This window comes from Trachinotus anak, unplaced genomic scaffold, assembly GCF_046630095.1.
Source record: "Trachinotus anak isolate AG129_WGS33_773 ecotype Australia unplaced genomic scaffold, CSIRO_AGI_Tana_v1 ptg000002l, whole genome shotgun sequence".
Lineage (NCBI taxonomy): Eukaryota > Metazoa > Chordata > Actinopteri > Carangiformes > Carangidae > Trachinotus > Trachinotus anak.
Window position 1 is genome coordinate 13,187,777 of NW_027273853.1, and position 19,192 is coordinate 13,206,968.

General features: G+C 39.9%; 3 protein-coding genes across 6 annotated transcripts in view; 1 reads left to right on the forward strand and 2 right to left on the reverse strand.

The window, feature by feature from the left end:
- etfa (electron transfer flavoprotein subunit alpha) lies at positions 1–7,621 on the reverse strand. Its single transcript, XM_071499144.1, has 12 exons — positions 7,474–7,621; positions 6,373–6,522; positions 6,123–6,204; positions 5,737–5,819; positions 5,336–5,435; positions 4,914–5,024; positions 4,636–4,737; positions 3,945–4,013; positions 3,778–3,860; positions 2,322–2,387; positions 1,808–1,888; positions 1–474 (listed from the first exon to the last, which is right to left on the reverse strand). The coding sequence occupies exons 1-12, from the start codon at positions 7,510–7,512 to the stop codon at positions 439–441; spliced, it is 1,002 nt and encodes a 333-aa protein (XP_071355245.1). The 5' UTR covers positions 7,513–7,621; the 3' UTR covers positions 1–438.
- A 1,567-nt stretch (positions 7,622–9,188) lies between these two features.
- Positions 9,189–14,158, forward strand: isl2a (ISL LIM homeobox 2a). The gene is made up of 6 exons (XM_071499242.1): positions 9,189–9,506; positions 10,010–10,199; positions 10,644–10,903; positions 11,327–11,613; positions 12,559–12,726; positions 13,378–14,158. Exons 1-6 carry the CDS (start codon positions 9,266–9,268, stop codon positions 13,492–13,494), a joined length of 1,263 nt encoding a protein of 420 aa, XP_071355343.1. The 5' UTR covers positions 9,189–9,265; the 3' UTR covers positions 13,495–14,158.
- Positions 14,159–15,852: 1,694 nt separating this feature from the next.
- Positions 15,853–19,192, reverse strand: part of scaper (S-phase cyclin A-associated protein in the ER) — a 57,511-nt gene continuing 54,171 nt past the window's right edge. For all 4 annotated transcript variants that reach the window (XM_071499174.1, XM_071499176.1, XM_071499169.1 and 1 more), the window contains 3 exons: positions 17,836–18,027; positions 16,911–16,959; positions 15,853–16,615 (listed from right to left, as the gene is read on the reverse strand). In XM_071499174.1, the coding sequence (XP_071355275.1) occupies positions 16,518–16,615; positions 16,911–16,959; positions 17,836–18,027 (339 nt within the window). In that variant the 3' untranslated portion in view covers positions 15,853–16,517. The remainder of the gene's footprint in view (positions 16,616–16,910; positions 16,960–17,835; positions 18,028–19,192) is intronic.

Here is a 19,192-nt window from a genome sequence, read left to right on the forward strand (position 1 = left end):
TACTTATTAGTTGTCCATTTAATACATATTTTTCCAAGAACATTTCAATAATTAAACATCCCCTGGGTTACAGCCCACTACATCAATCAGAAGTCTAAAGACAAGGTAAGCATTCCCAAAGATGTCCTTTACTGTACCCTAAAATGAAATACAAATTACAACATGTGTACTACTGTAGGTGTATAATAAGCTCTTGCCAAGGGTAGGTACAAGCTTATTCACTGATATTTAATGCTTGTACAGTATGTATAAAAACAAATGGCATTTATGTCCAGATCAAGAGTGTTCTTCTGATGCAAGTCAGAGAGCCATTGATGATGAGTTTATTCCTGCACACAGACACTCACAGCTACAGAAATGTGTTAAGGCAGAGGCTGTGGGATCCTGTGCTTGTTATCGCAGCTATGCAGTGGATGTTTGGTGGAACTTTGCTTCTCCTCACTTGCCCAGTGCGTCGGTCATCTCAGGAACAGCCTGAAGACGAAACAGTGCAGACTTAGAATATAACACTTAATCGACATTTTACCCAAACTTTGCAAATATATATCTGTAAAGTGTATTTACTGCAGGAGTTTGTTGCAGCCCTGAAAACTCAAACTACATGTTTGTTCTGTTACATTAAAAGCAACTAAATATACTGTAGAAATAACTTATGCATTAATATCAATTTCAAGTTATTTATATTCTGCATCAATAACTGGTGAAACCATTTGAAATATTTCAAGGCTTTACGTGTGGGGATGAATGTTCGCCAGCACCTGTCATTTTCATTCCCAGTTCCATATTGGATATAATAAGATTTATTAGTTTATTACACAAAGCATCGAGCATGCTGGTGCTCACAGTATAAATGAGTACACTGAGATTTATCAAGACAGTGGCAGGCTGGAAGCAAACAAACATTTATCAGTGTTTGCAAGGTTGATAAATGCGGAGCGACATTCTACAAGGGGGGCATCTCGCCCATAAATGAACACGCTAATATTGCCAGTCATGTAGATTTAAAGAAGACAAATTCAAAAGGCTTTTGTGGTAGATACGAGTACAAAATTATTCAAATGACTCCCCTTGTGAGTCGCGCAACTTCAGAACTGAATCATCAGTCACTGCCTGAGTTGTTCTGAGGTATCAATTATCCATTTGGGGGAAAAAGTAGAAAGCCCATCCATTTTAATCAGCTATCTGAGGAGTGATCACATGTAAGGTGAGCTCACCCAAGAGGTCACAACTCTACTGCCACTAGCTATTATTACTAATCACTTCTACAGAGTTTGTCAGGACACCTGGGCTGCTCATGCACTAAATAAAACATGACCAACAGGACGCACATGAAAATATAACCTACTAGCCTTTCACAAGCAGCACTGAACGGTGTTAGTCGTGCCAACACTCCTGGCTCACTATCCCCAAGTACCAGGCTGACACAAGAAAGCAGCGGAGCGTGTAAAAGGCCTGGCAAGTAGAAGCTGAATACAAAGCTGAAGCAACCTTTAAAGTAACTTTTTATATCTTCTAAAATGCTAATGTGTTTTTGTCTCTGCAGCAAGCTCCAGCCACAACTCCACTCTGATTAATTCAAGAACTTAATAATTCAACAGATGCACATTTCCATTAGGTGGAATAAGACATCGTGCAAAATTTATCAGAGAGAAAGCAAATGTTATATTCTGACTGTCACTCTGAACTCTTAGCTGTCAAAACACACAGATAGAAGGTACATGAGTGGTGTTTTGGCCTCAGTGCTTGGTTGTTTGCTAATGCAAGAGTCAGTGTCATTCTTGCAGCAATATCAGTCCCAGATGCTCACCTTGAAAAGATCAGCTACCAAGCCATAGTCAGCCACCTGGAAAATGGGGGCCTCTGGGTCTTTGTTGATAGCAACAATAGTCTAAATAAAAAAAGAACAGATTAAGAACTCATACACAACAAAACACTAACCAAAAGCAATTAATAATAGTGGAATTTAGCCCTAATGCTAAATATTACAGAAATGTGATGTTTTATGGCAATGGCCTAAAATTCGGTTCTTAATTGTAAACAATATGGAAACATTCATACATCATGTCAAAAGATTGGGTGAACACATTGATGGTTGTGAGTGCTGTATACTCATTGTGTGAGATGGGTGAATGCAGACACCGGCATGCAATGTTTGATTTTGTTTCACATGATGCTAACTCCCTTGAAGCAAGGCAACAACTGTTTTTACAAATGTTGCCAAATGTCTGTTGCCCAACAAAACCGATAATACACAGAAAAACAGAAAACACTAAACAAAAAAAAAAAATGAACAAAAAAAAAAAATGCTCCAGTAGCATTACCTTGCTATCTTTCATTCCAGCCAGATGTTGAATAGCTCCAGAAATACCAACAGCAATGTACAACTCCTGTGGACATAAAGAGAAGACAAGTGTCACTTTCTTGTTGACATGAAGTGTAATCTCAGGCTTTTGGAAAAGGTACACCTCAGAACCACGATACAGCAGAGCCAACTGATGGTATAATGAGCACGGGTGTGTAATCTATCAGGGGTGCAAAGGGTCATGCTTGCATCCTCCCAAACCTGCAGGGAAAACCATCTGTGCCTCTGTTAAATGTACTACCATATGAATTATTTAATGGTGTCTCAGTGGAGAAGTCCATCAATGTGTGAAGACAAAAGTGTTTCATAACTGCAGAAAATGTATACATCCTTTTTTAACCAACCAGACACTGACCTTTCCATTTAGACATTATCAGTCTAAAAATAGCGAAACATATTCCAATCTGATTAGATACGGGTGGTCCAAGTTAGGTGCTTTTGGCTATTCCACCTGAATCTCATTTTTTAAATCTAAAATACTCTGACAAAAATTAAAAAAATTAATTTGTGTGATTCGGTCATTGTATTCATTACTTTCTTTTTAACAGCAACAACTTTCTTTTTAACAGCAACAATCAATTCTATATATAATCATGTCGCTGGATTTAATCATTTAATGATGCAAAGAATTTTGTTGTGACGACTTCTGACCAGTGTTTTGCAACTTCACTCCACCTCTGCCAGGCTGTTAACACACAACCAGTCTGCCCAGGTGGAATCTGACAGCTTTGATTGCAGTGAACAATTCAAAGACTGGCCACTGTTCAAAGACATTTGACTCTGATGTGTACACTAGAGTTGGTGATAATAAATTGCACTTTAATCAGCATAGAGGAGATAATATCTTACATGCATGCAAGTGAATAAAATGTGAATCTTTCATTTCACTGAATGCACTAAACATTTTTAGATTGGTAGGATGAAAAAAAACAAACCAGATTTGAATTATATTTAATTAACTTAGCAAAATTCAACAAGCTTGTCATAACATTTGGAATATCCAATTTGGATAGTGTGCTCTGGTCTGAGGCTCCAACCTGACATCCACTGCACTCTGCTTTAATGGATCAGCTAAATCATTTAGAGCCCTAAATGTGCCATCAAGTACATTTGGCAGGGTCTAATGTGTGGATAATCACAGCTGTGGTAACCCAGCTGAATCACATAATGGGAACTTAACCTTTTTAAAAGGGCAGAGCAGACATCCTGATGATACTGGGTGGCAAGCATGCTATGTAAACGCTAACAGGCATTGGATACTGCATCTGAGTTCAAGAGTTGCCTGCCTTTAAACATGAGTGATGATAACGTAATTATTCACATTTTGACATGATAATGTTCTTCCTCTCTTTCTGTTAATGTGCTGTGCAAATGAAGTTAATTCAAACAACCACCTCAGAAAGGGAATAACTTACTGGTGCTACAATCTTGCCAGTCTGTCCAACCTGCATGTCGTTCGGGACATACCCAGCATCCACTGCAGCTCTGGATGCACCAACTGAAAAAGGGATATTATGCAATTTAAAATCTACCTTATAATAATCCAGGTAATTCATAAAACAAAATGACAATCCCACCCTACCTGCAGCATTCAGTTTGTCAGCAAGGTCATAAAGCAGCTTGAAATTGTCCCCACTCTTCAAGCCCCTTCCTGGAAAAAAAAAAAATGCCAGAGCCGTACAAATAAAATTTTAGACAAACTCACATGCTACTGAATTATCTTCAAACCTCAACCCCTGGTCACCAAAATAAGATGATAAAGCATATTTTATTTGTCTTAATACTTCCAATATAGTATGTTATATAATTTGTCCAACCTACAATAAAGGCACTTCAGCAATGCTTTGATTAGGGCTTAAAGATATGCGTGAAAAAAAAAAGAACATTACGATTATTTTTGACTTATTGTGAAGAGTCGTGATCTTAAAGGGCATGGTCATTTTTGCATTTCATTTTCACAGAAAAAAAAAAACTGTATGATGGTGATGATGTGATTTTACGTCTGGAGAATAGGAATTGTAAGCTGTGGCATCTCTGTAGCACCACAAAGCTTCATTTATAATAGTTTTGTGACACATTACCTTAATCTAAAAATTTCGATATTGCACTTAGCCATATTGCAATTTTGATAATATTGTAATTAATTCTTCAGCTAAAAAAGTGGCTTTGCTAAATCTGCCATCTCACAAATGGGTTTCAAATACATCATATGGTCTCATTGTTTGGCCACAAGTTGTAATACATAACACAAGTAATAGACAGTTAACTCATACCTCCTGACACCACGACCTTAGCACTTGTCAGGTCTGGACGGTCGCTCTTTGTCAGACTCTGCTCCAGCCACTCAGAAACTCCAGTGGGTGAAGAAGGAGCCACTGCAGATAAGAGGATCGTCAATGATCAGTAAGAATGAAAACTTGCAATGACAAATATGGTTTGTAGAGGTTGACTGTAGCTGTACTTTTTGTCTTAAACATCATCCAGAATATCAGACAATTCTTTTGCATCTAGTACAGCAGAGCTCTTTGAGTGAATCTGTAAGCCACTGTACCATCTTCTGATGTGGCACCTCCTCCCTCTGTTGAAGCTGCCTCAAAGGCCGTCCCTCTGACAGTAAAGACCTTGATCGGCTCATTACATTTCACAGTGCTGAGAGCATTGCCTGTAAAAGTAAAGTATCATTAATATTATGGTAATTATCAAATATTATTATTGTTATTGTTACTAATGAAATATTTAAAAAGCACTAAGAACTCATCAGTGAACACTTGCCAGAGCCAACTCCTGTTGCAAAAACTGAGCAGTGTTTAAGTTACATCTGTATCATATCAAGGCTTAACCAAAGCCAAGTACATGATCGTGAACGTTTTTTCTGATGTCAAAACTGACAAAGGATTTATGGATTTTAACAAAGGATTTATGAGAAGATAAAAGAAATCATTTGTTATGTCTTTACCATAATAAGAGGCTTACCTGCATAAATGGTTCTGACAAAAGTGTCTGGAGACTTGATCTCAATAATATCTGAAACTGGGGCTACATCCAACTTGGCAGCCACTCTGGGAAGCAGGTTCTGCATACAAAATGGTGAATTAGCTGAGAAACGCATGGAAATTTACGTAGATCATACTCGTGCATGTAAAATATTAATGTGTAAAGGAGAGAGTGCTGTAGATATGAATGTTGATGGGTATAAAGAGTTTTGTGAATTGTTGGATATTTAAAAAAATTAAATCAATATCAAGTTTTAAAATCAAGGATTTGACTCTTCAGAACAGATGTAAGGTGAGGAAATCTTTTTAACTATTACAGAATAAATGCATTTCAATAATTAAGCTCAAATCTTACAGGCACTTGTCTTGCCTGTGCTTTACCTTTCCGAAGGCAGATGCACCAGCACAGATGTGGGTGAAGCTGAACTGCTTTTGCGTTGCCAAGATAAGGGGAGTCAACTCCTCTGAGGAAGAAGAAAACAGCAGTTTTTGACTCAGAAAGCAAAAGCAAAAATGACAGTAAGAGGTGCCAGTTCTGGCCAAAATAAACATATAAGTAGGGATCCAATGAAAAAGTCTCCCCTGCTTCAATTACTACTGCCATGATATTAGCAAGTCAAGCAGAACATCATCCAGCTGTAAGTCATGGGACTGTGCAAATATAAAGCAGGTTGTTACTAAAAAGAGGCAGACTAGTCCAGTATGTTTTGCTCTCTGGCTAAAGGTTAAATAAACAACAGGCATCAAGTACCTCTGGTGTTACATACCTGGCATGGCACCTTTATAAGAATCATGTTGGGCCACCAGAACCTTCTTCACACCCTGGACTTTGCTGATTTGCTCCACAACCTGAAAAGACAAGAAAAAAAACATCAATACACTTAACTACATTCAGATCTCTCTGCTATTTTTCTTATCCATATGTTAAGGTAGTATGGTATAGCCAAAATAACATTTAAATACTATCACAAGTACACCACGTTCAATAAGCAGGTCTGTCTCAAAAGTTTTGCCAACCTTTGCACAGCTTGTTCCAGCAACCAGACAAGACACCTCTCCACCCAGCTTACTGGCAGCAGTGATGGCATTGAGCGTGATAGGGGTCAGTTTGTCATTGTTGTGCTCTGCAACCACCAAGGTGCTTTGAAACCTTTGGAGGATACCAGTCTGTTGGGAGAAAAATGATGACATCTCAGTGTACAATGCACAAAGATCCTGTGACGCCGGCTTTTAAACGGCATGTCATATTTGAGATGGTTTAAATACACTGTTTATTGCATTCACAGCTATTAGTCAAAAAATGGCCAATGTATCAGTATTGATCAATGACAATGTGTTTTTCGCAATCTTGATAAAATGTATTCCACATGTGATTAAGGAAGTACATTATATATACATTTGTTTCATAATATCACATAGTTCTGGCAATTACTTTATTCAATAAAACTACATTCGTATCGTATATTTTGGATCTACTAATAGTACACACTATAGTACACACTATTTCAAAAGCATTCTTCAGATAAAATGTCGCAGGTTGGTGCGCAAACAACCTCTGAAACAGCTGCATCTGACTCAGGGTAAAGCAGGATAATACCAGCCTCATCTGGACATGGCTGAACAGTATGACAAGTTATGAAAGGTCATTCAGATGAAAACTAGCAAACGGAGAAAATATAAAATACCACATGCTACTTTTGAAGCTATTACAAACTGTTGTCTCGCAGGAGATTCAGTGCTTTTGACAATTAACCTTTTGGTAACACTTCAGTTTCGTAACTGTCGTTCAACGTCAAGAGGTTTCATAACCACTCGGCTAGCTATGCTAACACCAACTAGCATTAGTTCAAGAACAAAACCTGTTAACTGGTCGTCTGGTTATGTCGCGATGTATGTACAACATTAAAGTCAGAATAAGTCAAACAATCCTCTCACATGCACTAATTCAAAATACGACCACGACTTGCCACATGAGTACGACCTGAATTAGCTAGCCAGCTAGCTAGCAGCATCAAAAAAAAAAACAAAACAGGTGTCTCACGCTTTTAGTCTGCTGTAACAGAGCAATGCAATGTTTGCGTAAATTATATTGTTAAGCTCCAACTGTCACACACTTACCAAATGTTTCAGACTTGTTTTATTAAAGGCTCTGTTCATCTTGGACCCTTTTGGCTGCTCCTGCTGCGCTGCAGAGACCAAACTGTGCCAAAGGTCATCTGACGTTTACGACCACTTCTCGCGAGATAGATCGATCAAAAACGGTAACTCCACCGATCGTCTCTCTCTCTCTCTCTCTCTCTCTCTCTCTCCCCGGCTCCCGACATCCAAATATTCTAAAAATAAATAAATAAATAAAATCGATGCTTTATAATAATAACTTAAACATATGGATAAATTCAAAATCCACTGATTCATAACCGACAAGTTCTTCTATTAATAAAGTTGTGTTCAGACTGTCAGAGACTAAACCAAATAGCTTAGGTAAAATAGAAAAATTGTGAAATAAAGTATAGGAAGAGAAAAAATCTGTGGGTCTCGCTGCTCTACGGCCTCTTTTCTTAATTATGCTGCTACTGTTATAGCCAGTGTCTCCAAGATGTCTTTTCAAACTGTTTAAGTAAATCGTACAGTACAGACATCATCACATTTCATGAATGTTATTGAATACTAGAATACATTATGTTACAAATATGTGAAAAATACAATATGAAAAATGTATTTATTACCATTCATCTAAATGGAATCTAAAGTTCAGGTCAGAGCCACGTTGGCAGCTTGTACTGCAGACCTACTATCCCACAAAAGCAAAATCTAAACAAAACAAACAAACAAAAAAAACAAATCTCGAAAGTAACTTATTTGCTTTGATTTCCTTGTGCGACTCTCTCTCAGCCATACTAATGTTTATAAGCATGTGGCAGTTAAGGAATTATGATTCCTCATACGTCGGGTCCTTAAGGTTAATTAATTTATTTTTGTCGAAGCTCAATATCATCTGTCACTCACCAAATATAGCCCAGCGTGTCCATTCACAAGAGAAGAGGATCTATTTCTAAACGATCGCCCTGTGGAGCCAAGATTTCTGTGTATTTCATCCAGTAGAGGGCTCTCTACAGTAGTGTGGGACTACTGGTTTGGTCAGTTAAAGAAGTTAAAGAAAGCAAAAACAACACACATTTTTAATATTTTTTACAATAAACAACCAGATTCGAACCCAACAATGAAAAATGACAATAATAATATTAACAATAATGACAACAGCGACAGCAACAGCAATAATAATAATAATAAAGATAATAATAATAATAATAATAATGATAATAATAATGGCCTTATCCTCCTCATCATCATCATCATCTTCATCACCATCATCATCTTCATCGTAATTTATAGCAGTAATAAAATTATGACCAGTGATATTAAACGTTATATTTTTCATGTTTTCAGTTCAGTATTTTGTTTATTTTTGTATTTTGTGTACCCCTTTTGTTTCTGTTTCTGTATTTTGGGGGAAATCCAAAGATAATAGTATGGACTCACACGAAAAAAAAATCTCACAGCAAAACTATAAGACACAATATCATAATGATCTAGAATATTGACAAGGACAAGCTTACAACAACAAATATGGGTTATGAGCCCGTAGATAAACAACGAGGGAATGTGATGCCAAAGGCAATAATAACAACACAATCTACACTCACACTGGATGTCACGCAATAAGTGAGTATAACTGTGCAGCGAGTTAACACAGAAAACTGCCTTCACTCAGGAACCGGAGATATGCAGGCAGCGCTGTGAGACAAACAGATAAAAACACACACACACACACACACACACACGCTCTCTCACAGCCAGTCCGAGAAACCAAAGAAGAAAAAAAAGAGCAAAGGTCCAAGAGGAGATTTGCATGGCACCCTCTCCCCGGACTCAGAGAGGTCCAGGTTTACAGACGTCACTGGTCGAGGATCTTTGTTTTCTCTCCACCTCTCGGTGGAGGAATACAAGTTTATCATCCAGCCAGGGACGGGACGGTCTCCTCTGCCGCTCCTCTCCTCCATCTGTCGGCTTGCACTGGAGCTTCTTCTCCTGTATGGTGGATATCCTGCTCAATACTTCTTTCTTGGATGATATGGGGGATCATTCAAAAAGTAAGATGCTCCGCTTTCTGCTCATATATTACCACTCTGGGGGGTTTAAAGAGAGTTTTTTTTTTTTCTTTTCTGTCGTGCAGTCTCTAGAATTAGATGATAAATCGCTCGACTCATTGCGATGTTTGCAGAATTAAAGAAAATTACAACCGGGACATGATCAGCAGTTGAGTCCTAAGTTCCTAACGAAAACCCCACTATAAGACTGATATAATATCCTTTGGCTTTAGGCTACATAAACTTATATTACATTTGCAGTAGGCCTATTCGTGCGTTTAAAGAGACTCGTGCCTTGGGTGACTTGGAGATATTTTTAGCCCCTATGGCCTCATTATAATAATTCAGTAATATTCTGGGAAGGACTTGGACTACATGTTTGTTGTGATACGCGCACAACAGTTTCTCTCCTTAAGGTGAAGGGGTGAAGGGGTTTAACAGGGATGTCAAGGGGATTAAAAGAGCGCAAACAGCGTTGCATTATAACGCGTTCCCTCCTCACGCAGAGAAGTCGGGAATCGCAATGTGTGTGGGCTGTGGAAGTCAGATACACGACCAGTACATCCTGAGAGTCGCCCCGGACCTGGAGTGGCATGCAGCCTGCCTCAAGTGTGCAGAGTGCAGCCAGTACCTGGACGAGACCTGCACTTGCTTCGTCCGAGATGGAAAGACTTATTGTAAAAGAGATTATGCAAGGTAGGAGTTTTCAGGATTTTTTTTTTTGTTTGTTTGTTGTTGTTGTTTTTTACTTTCCTAAATTTAAGAGGCCATGTGTTGGGCTGTTGGGAAGAGAGTGGTGGATTTTGGGAGATAAAATAATATTCCCATGATGATACTGTCGATTTCAGTGGCAAATGTGCAGGGTGTGCAAATGAAAGTGCGCAAAAATGTGGATCACGAACTGTGGACCTGAATCAGATTTGTGTTGCGGGCATTCCGTTTTTTTTTGTTTTTTTTTTTTTTTTGTTTTTTTTTAATAATTTCCCTGTGATCATTAGGGTGTGATCAGCTCACAGCTTTTTGTGCTGCCTCTGATTGGAGCATTGACCTGAGCTCAGCGTACTGTATGTGTTTAACGCAAGAAGGGGGACAATTTAGGGATAATGCGTGGGACCGACACATCTTTGCGCTCCTTTTCAGGTTATTTGGCATCAAATGTGCAAAGTGCAACATGGGCTTCTGCAGCAGCGACCTGGTGATGAGAGCCCGGGACAACGTGTATCACATGGAGTGCTTTCGGTGCTCGGTGTGCAGTCGACACCTCCTGCCGGGAGACGAGTTCTCCCTGCGGGACGACGAGCTGCTGTGTCTGGCGGATCACGGTCTGCTGGTGGAGCGGGCCTCTGCAGGGAGCCCGCTGAGCCCGGGGAACATTCACACCAGACCGCTGCACATATCAGGTACGAGCTTATTATTATTATTATTATTATTATTATTATTATTATGTCACATTTAATTTCCTGTCGCTGTCTTGCATTAATAATATTAATATTCTGTGTGCATATATAGGCCTCATCTGAAAATTATTTTGAGGCAAGTATAGTCAGTCATTATTCTGTAGCCATATACCATATCCTGTAGGCTAATATGTCTATAAAGTCTGCAGAGTGACCCTGGCACTGACCCTGTTCATAATATTTAGTATTAATATTTTCATAAATTGTAGATCATTGTAAATCCATTAATTTGTTTCTTTGATATCTTGATTTAAGTTTAATATGATTCCTTATAGACGTAAAACACGTAGGCCTTCTTATTTATTTATCCAGGATCTTTTTTTTTTTTTTTTTTTAGTAAGTTAATCAGTTTTTCCTTCTCCTCAGACCCGGTTTCGGTCCGGCACCCTCCTCATCACAGGAACCACGTCCACAAGCAGTCGGAGAAAACCACCCGGGTCCGGACGGTGTTGAACGAGAAGCAGCTCCACACCCTGCGGACCTGCTACAACGCCAACCCGAGACCGGACGCTCTGATGAAGGAGCAGCTGGTGGAGATGACCGGCCTGAGCCCCAGGGTCATCCGCGTCTGGTTTCAGAACAAGCGCTGCAAAGACAAGAAGAAGTCCATCCTGATGAAGCAGCTTCAGCAGCAACAACACAGCGACAAAACCGTGAGTGGCAGATGTTTCCATGCTTTCAAGATTTACGCCAATCACAAGTCCACATCAGTGTGTGTTACACCTGCTTATCATTGCCTCATTTGCACAGTATCTTGTACAGTATCTTGCCCCCATATTTATGATTAATATAATTTTTAAAAAAAGCATAAGGAATATTCAACAACATGCAGTCAGTGTGAATAACCAGGTAACTAAATAATATCCATGCAGAGGTTTTGCCTTTGCTCGATATAAAGACAGAAATAATCAAATGACAAGACAACCTGTAAAAAAAAAAAAAAAAAAAAAAGTGAAATGAAATGAAATCACATTTAGTCTAATATTTAAAAGCAGTGTAGTGACCATGTTAGCAGCACTCAGACCGATCATCGCGAATATAAAAGACAGAAAATGAAATAATTCGTTCCACAAATCCTTTGGGAAACAGTAATAACCTCAGTCTTTCTGACACCACTCACAACTGCTTCTTTTCTTTTTTTTTTTAATGTTCGTCTACTCGGTTTCTTTCTAAATATTCAGACGGCATGTTTTTCATAAAACAGAACAAAATGTAAATTGAATTATTGAATCGTTTTTTTTTTTTTGTTTTTTTTTTATTCATCATGAATGTGTTTTGGGCAGAGCAGAGCGAATTAAACTCACTTTACCGAACTATCGCAGAATCAGACTGAGGCCGTTTACAGGCCTATAAAAGTTTATTATGTATTTCTCCAGAACAGTGGTTAGTTAATGATCATGAAGTTCAACGTTTTGTTTGTGGTCTCACAAAACTGGCTGCTGGTTCCCTCGCAGTGGCAAACGCACGTCTTGATTTGTATTTCTCCCTGCGTCATTCACCCTGGACTCATACAAACCCCAGACGCTGAGATGACTTTACCTTGTCCAAATCGACGGCCTATATTTGGGTGAACTGAGAGCTTTTCGTTCCCCCTGCAGAATCTGCAGGGCCTGACGGGCACACCTCTGGTGGCAGGCAGTCCCATCCGGCACGACAACACGGTGCAGGGGAATCCTGTGGAGGTGCAAACCTACCAGCCCCCCTGGAAAACCCTCAGCGACTTCGCCCTGCAGAGCGACCTGGACCAGCCCGCCTTCCAACAACTGGTAGGATTGAATTATAGATATATATATATTAAATATGAATGACTAAACAGAATACAAACAGACCGCTTTAGGCTCACACTGAGGAAAAAAAAAAAAAAAAAAAAAGAGATTAATTGTCAAGATGCATTTGGAGAATAATTTAGATAGTTGATTGTCCAATCAAGAGGTTTTGTAACGGTGGTGATGATGATGATGATGATGATGATGATGATGGTGATGGTTTAAGAAAAAAAACAACAACCAAACAACAAGGCCTAAATTAATGTGACAGAGTAATTGCAAAGTCATAACTTAGAAAATCCGGGTCATGTGATTGGTCTATGGATGCCGCTCATTTCAAAAGGTTCAAGCAAACAAGTTGTGATTTACCAAGACTGATGAAGTGATATGTTTCCATGTGTGTTCAGTTAGATAAGCCTAGTACTCTGATTAAAAAACCAAAACCTGGCGATAAGCACATTCACTAACTCGCTGACATGTGTTTAACTGGGCCTTCATGAGGAGTTTGGCACCGACAGAGACACGCTGATAAAAACATGAATCATCTGTGTGTGTGTGTGTGTGTGTGTGTGTGTGTGGGGGGGGGGGGGGGGGGGGGGGGGTCAGATGTTCCTGTTGACCTGACATGGGGGCCTCTGTCTCCTCCGGCAGGTGTCTTTCTCTGAGTCGGGCTCTCTGGGCAACTCGTCGGGCAGCGATGTGACCTCCCTGTCGTCGCAGTTACCGGACACACCGAACAGCATGGTGCCCAGCCCCGTGGATACGTGAGGACCCCCCCCCACCACCACCACCACCACCACCACCACCACCCCCACCACCCCTCCCAACCCCCAGAGGTCAGCTGGAGGGGAGACGCAAAGACCTCAGTGACATTCAATCAAGAAAGACGCATAGAGGACCAGGATGGATTATGTTCGAGGCTACATTCAGGTCCCGGCTGGACGATTGGAGGTCTGACTGCTCCCTTTACATCTGTCTTGCTCAAGGACACTTCGGCGGGACACACAGCTGCTGATGGACATTATTTTGGTGGGGCTTCTCTTTATGGGACGCCTAGCCTTCTTCCATGGTGCCAGTGCCTGAACTGGACGAATACCTATGTTGTGGGATTCAAACACGTCAGCCTGTACTGGACGTCTGAGCGTAAACACTTGGGCTACAGTATGTTTATCAGGAAAATACAGACTGTGTAGATGTGCATGATTTGTAAGTTTCAGTATCACTCTTGTAAATTAATGAAACAGCTGAGAGAGATGCGCAATGTTCGCGTTTCCTCCAGAAAATAAGTTATTATTATTTATTATGAAGACTGACATAGCCGATCTTATCAATAAAAACATAGTTCGAACTGATTATTGCATGCAAAATCCATTTACTTTCAGAGGAACTTTAATAATACTAGCCGGAAAAATAAATCAGTGTTAAGGTGAATGGAAACGCATCTGCTGCTGCTGCTTATAATGTTTGACACTGTTTTAAGAGCTTGTTGAGGAGGAGACACATGTTTGGGCAATCAGATATTTAACAATTCGGTGTTAGCAAGTCTGCAGTTGCCCAGAGTTTTGGGTGCCCTTAAGGTGCGAGCTTCACTTCACGAAAGCCTCATTTAGAGGTCATATTTAGACCTGCTCCGCTTCTGAGCCAAGTGGATCGGTGACTGATGGTTGACAGGATATTAGTCACCATTTGGCCCTGTGTGTCATAGGTCACTGAATCAGACACAATAGGCTCAGGTCTGTTTACTTCTCCCCCTCATATGATGATTAAGCTATTATTATTATTATCATTGTTGTCATTATTATTATTATTATTATTATTAGGCAATTCTTATTATTAAGGCCTCCAAGTGCAGTAGCCCAGGGTTATATTTATAGTAAATTTAGCACGATGTTTTGCTCCCGTTACAGTGAGAAAACGATAAAACCGGTCTTACCTAAACAAACCCGAGGCCCACGGTTACAAGTCTAGACAGAGGACAGGCAGCGGCGGCCTCTTATCTGCATCTGGCATCACCTGCAAAGGATACACTGAGTGGACCCACAACAAAACGCGCGGCCGCGCAGCGCTGAGGGGACTCCCAGCCCGCGGACGCATCCTGGCGTGTCTTGAGTTTATTTTCATTCCAGTAGGAATCCTGAATGGCAAATAGCCGCTGGACAAGAGAGCACACAGGTCAAGCCGGCCACCGACACTCTACACCTTAACAATTTGTTGGGGAGGATCGGCTTCTATCAGTGAAGGACGTGGAGTCTCATTGAATTCAGAATCCTGTTAAGTCTTTAAGACATGCTGGCGTACTCAGTCTTTAAAGGGTGGACAAGAGATGCAACAGTAGGAGCAAGATATTCATAAAGAAAGTGTTCATTAGGAAAATGCTACACAGCGATATCCAACAAGCATAAATTCCTCTAGATATGACATCAGTATAAATTTTAAAATAAATACTCACTTTGCCGGATTTTAAAAGGATTATTTTAGTGTTTTTTTTTTTTTTTAAGTTTCAAGTTTCAGTTTCAAGTTTTATCGTGATGCACAGGTAACAATGGAACATCATTACCAGTAATGAAATTCTTGGACTCATCAAATCAAACCTGCTTTCAGCCCGTTTCTGAATGTGCAGGTTTACTGTGATAGGTGCAGACCTGGAGGCAGCACTGACGCTGTACTGGTGGAGCATTTTCAGTTTCAAACTTCATCATTTTTAAAATCGACGATACGCCAAACAATAAACTTCCAGTGATCAGCACAGGGCAGGTACATGGGGACGTGGCTGCATTAAGGCATCTAGAGACATTGGTGGTGTCCAAAAGTAGATTGAGATCTTGAGTCCTTTAAAATATTTTGTACATCTGAAAACCATGTTTTCTTTCATTCAGGGCGTCAGATTGTGAGGATTTATAGTTTCAATGTCAAATTTACACCAGTCTGACCTCAAATAATGGCACTTGTTTTCAATTTGTAATAAACCATCAAGTCTGACCAATTCATATGTCTTAAATTGTTCACAGGGATGTAACTGATAGAAATACAAAACTCGCCAACAGTGGATGTGTTGATGTTTCTTAAGTCATGATATTACTTTAAATTTGTTTGTTTTGCACAGAATAAAACTGAGGAAGAACAGTATTTAACCGTAAGCATTTTATTTTATATGATAAAGGCAAATAACTCAATAAATTATATTAATTTTAAGTGCCTCTTGACACAGAGACAAAAAACAGAAAAGGATGTAAACACGGAAAATATAACAACACATATTTGCAATCAAGGCAGGTCATGTAACGTATAACTGGCCTAATGTAGACTAGGAAAACATTCTGTTCATTCACATTCAAAAATAAGACAAATACAATAAATTAACACAAACATGATGGAAGTGTTTGGCAAATTATTAATTACAGTATAAGTACATATTTCAGGTTGAAGTTGTCACTGCTTTGAAAACGGATCAATTTCTATCTACAACAGAAACAAAGAGAAACACATGGTTGTTTAGACATTAAATGGAATAGTTGTGCGTGTGCTGTAACTGCAACTTACAAACAAGATATTTTGTGCAAATTCCTCTTAAACATCAATCAGATTTTCAAGAAGTCAAAACGAACGCACCGACATAGGATAAGGCTTCACAATCTTTACATTTGACACAGTCTGAAGAACAAATACTTTACTCGTGTAGACTTTAAGTCAGGAGAAAGGAAACAAACAAACAAAAGAACATCTCCACATCTCAGTCTCTTTTGTAGTGTTTATACTGTGCTTATCCGTTCTGAGGACAGTGGGCAACTCCATCACTCCTCCTGCTTCTTGAGAAAAAACTGCAGCGCTGAGTCCCACTGATCTCTTGGGAAGCGGTTGGACAACTCGCAGTAATCCAGCGGCTGGGAAACTTTACACAGACATAAAAGAACATCTACATTACACTGCTTGTTCAACAGGAATCCTTAATCCTTTTACAGCAGGCAAAAACATGAATTCCACCAAAACAAACCCAACATGTGTTGAGCACATAGAAAATATTACTGGAATTGATTGGAGAACCTGATTGTCAAAAGCAGCTGTTTTTACATGACACAACACCATTTATAAACTGTTAAAATATCTTTCTATAATTTAACATTAATAATCAATATAATCTATTATTTCATCATCATGCATTTGATAAATTTATCAGAATAACTTACCTGCTTGTTTTGTTTTGTTGTCAGACTCTTTCTCATTTGTGGCGCAGTCCTGGGAGAATTAATAAGAAGCATCAATGCCTACAGGAACAGTATTCTGCGGGTACTAGTAGTGCTGTGTGTGTACAAGTTATTTGGCTCATCTAAGATTAATTAATTAAACCTTCCAAAAACAAAACAAAACAACAAAACAAACAAACAAACAAAACCTATATATATATTAGCGAAATTTAAAGTTGCCTCTACAGTTAAAACAAATGATAATTTACTAATCAAACAAAATATTTTCAAAGTGATATTGGACCATCCTGGATCCAACTGTTTCACTTTGAGGAATGCTCTTGAGGTTAACTCAACAATGAGGGCAGCGGGGCAGGACGCCATGCATTATTGCTTTGTTTGAAAGAAATGACAATAGCTTGTCTCCCTTTGAATGGAAGTTAATCGGTGTCTAAACAGTGGTGGCTGCGGAGTGGTGAGGGGCCTGTTGTTGGAGGAAGATGAAGGAGACAAGCTGTTTACTGGGAGTTGAACCAGTGGCAGGTAAATCCACTGTGAAGGAAGCCATTTATCTTTGTAAAAAACCTGCCTGTTACAGATTCACCGGGCACCAGAAGAGCAATCATTTAGTTTTCCTTCTGATGTGAAAGAAATTCATTGAGTTTTGAGTTTTATTTATGGGCATAAGATGCTCAAGGCCAAAGAGGATGATTTTGATTATAGAAGCTACATGTTTGAATACATTTTTAATGTTGGCCTTAAGAGAAAATCAAACCTCTTTTTAATCAACACTACATCAACAACAGCAAAGTTTTTTGGTCTTGATAGTTTAAATACAGATTTTTTTATTTATAGTATGTAAGTGTGTTCTAATACACAGTATATGTGCATTCACACACTATATGTGCGACTATGATCCCATATTTACCTGAATGAATGTAGCCAGCAGCACACAGCTCATCTCCTGCTGCAGGATGACCTTGTTCTGGGGGTTGTTGTAGCAGGCCGAGATGAGGGAGGGGAAGAGCACTCTGATGAGGCGCGGGTGGCTGAAGTACTGGAAGGGCAGCTGACACAGTTTCTGCAGCACGCTGGGCTGGCGGCCAGACTGCACTATCACCTGGAACACACAGGGAGCAGGGCCAGTCAGTCACTAAGCCAGTCAGTGGCACTGCTGGTTGTAAATCACTGGCCTGTGTCCCTCCCACATGTAAATCTGCCACTAAAACAACACACAAAAAACCATTAGGAGGAGACCTGGGGGGCATAGCCTCCCACCACACAATTACAGGCTATAAAACACAATGATGGGATGTTTTGTTCTTCCTTTGTACCAACAGCAATAGCAGAGCTGCTGTAACATAAGGGAAAATGAGGAATGAGAACTGATGTCACAATCAGCGGTTGAAACTTCACTTTCGAGTTTTGCGTTAAGCTCCTTAAGCAACACTCAGGGAGCAGAATCAGTGCAGGAGTGAACCTCAGGTTGAGAGGGCACTCACAGTGCGAAGGGGTGGCGAGTGCAAGGCAGGGTGAGACCTCCACCAACAGTGTGGCCACCCCCACTTTAAGAAATGAGCAATACCATTAATGGTATTTTCACCCCGCCGACATCCTGCTCTCCACCACAGCCCGTCAATCACACACCATCACATCCGGGCCACCAGTATTAAATCCAAATCCAAACGAAGGGGCCCCAGCCTAATGCTCCGGTCATCTCCCCTGAGCCCTGGAGAACCAAGCACTGAGCACCCCTCTGAGAGCCAGGGGGTCAGGCAAAAAAAGTAAAAACAACAAAACACCAAAACGATGCTTTACAGGTACAGAGTGCAGGACTGGGGATCAATGCAAATGGAAACCAGAAGGGCACGGTGAGGTCCCCAAGTCATGGTGACATAAATTCACCAGGTTTACAAGATTTTAAAAATACACTCTCTAATACTCTTCCACTGGCTTCTCCTTTGATAGTGCACTCCAAGTTTTAGCAGCAGGATAAACAAAGCGATAATTCTTCGCTTTTATCAGTTCAAGGTGAAGCTTCTCAGAGCTGCCCTCTACAGCGGCGTTCAAAGGGACACAAAACAGTGCCATTTCCTATCTTCATTAGTTTAAGGAATCCATACGGACAGGTCAAACAAACGGAACTGTAATGCATTACAAATACTTAAAAATCTGAAGAGCACTGCATTTGTCAACCCCAAATGTGAGTGTTAATTTTTGAAGCGAAGAGAACATGTAAATAATTCCTGCTCTGTTGGGTGTTACTGAGTGTAGTATCTAATTAA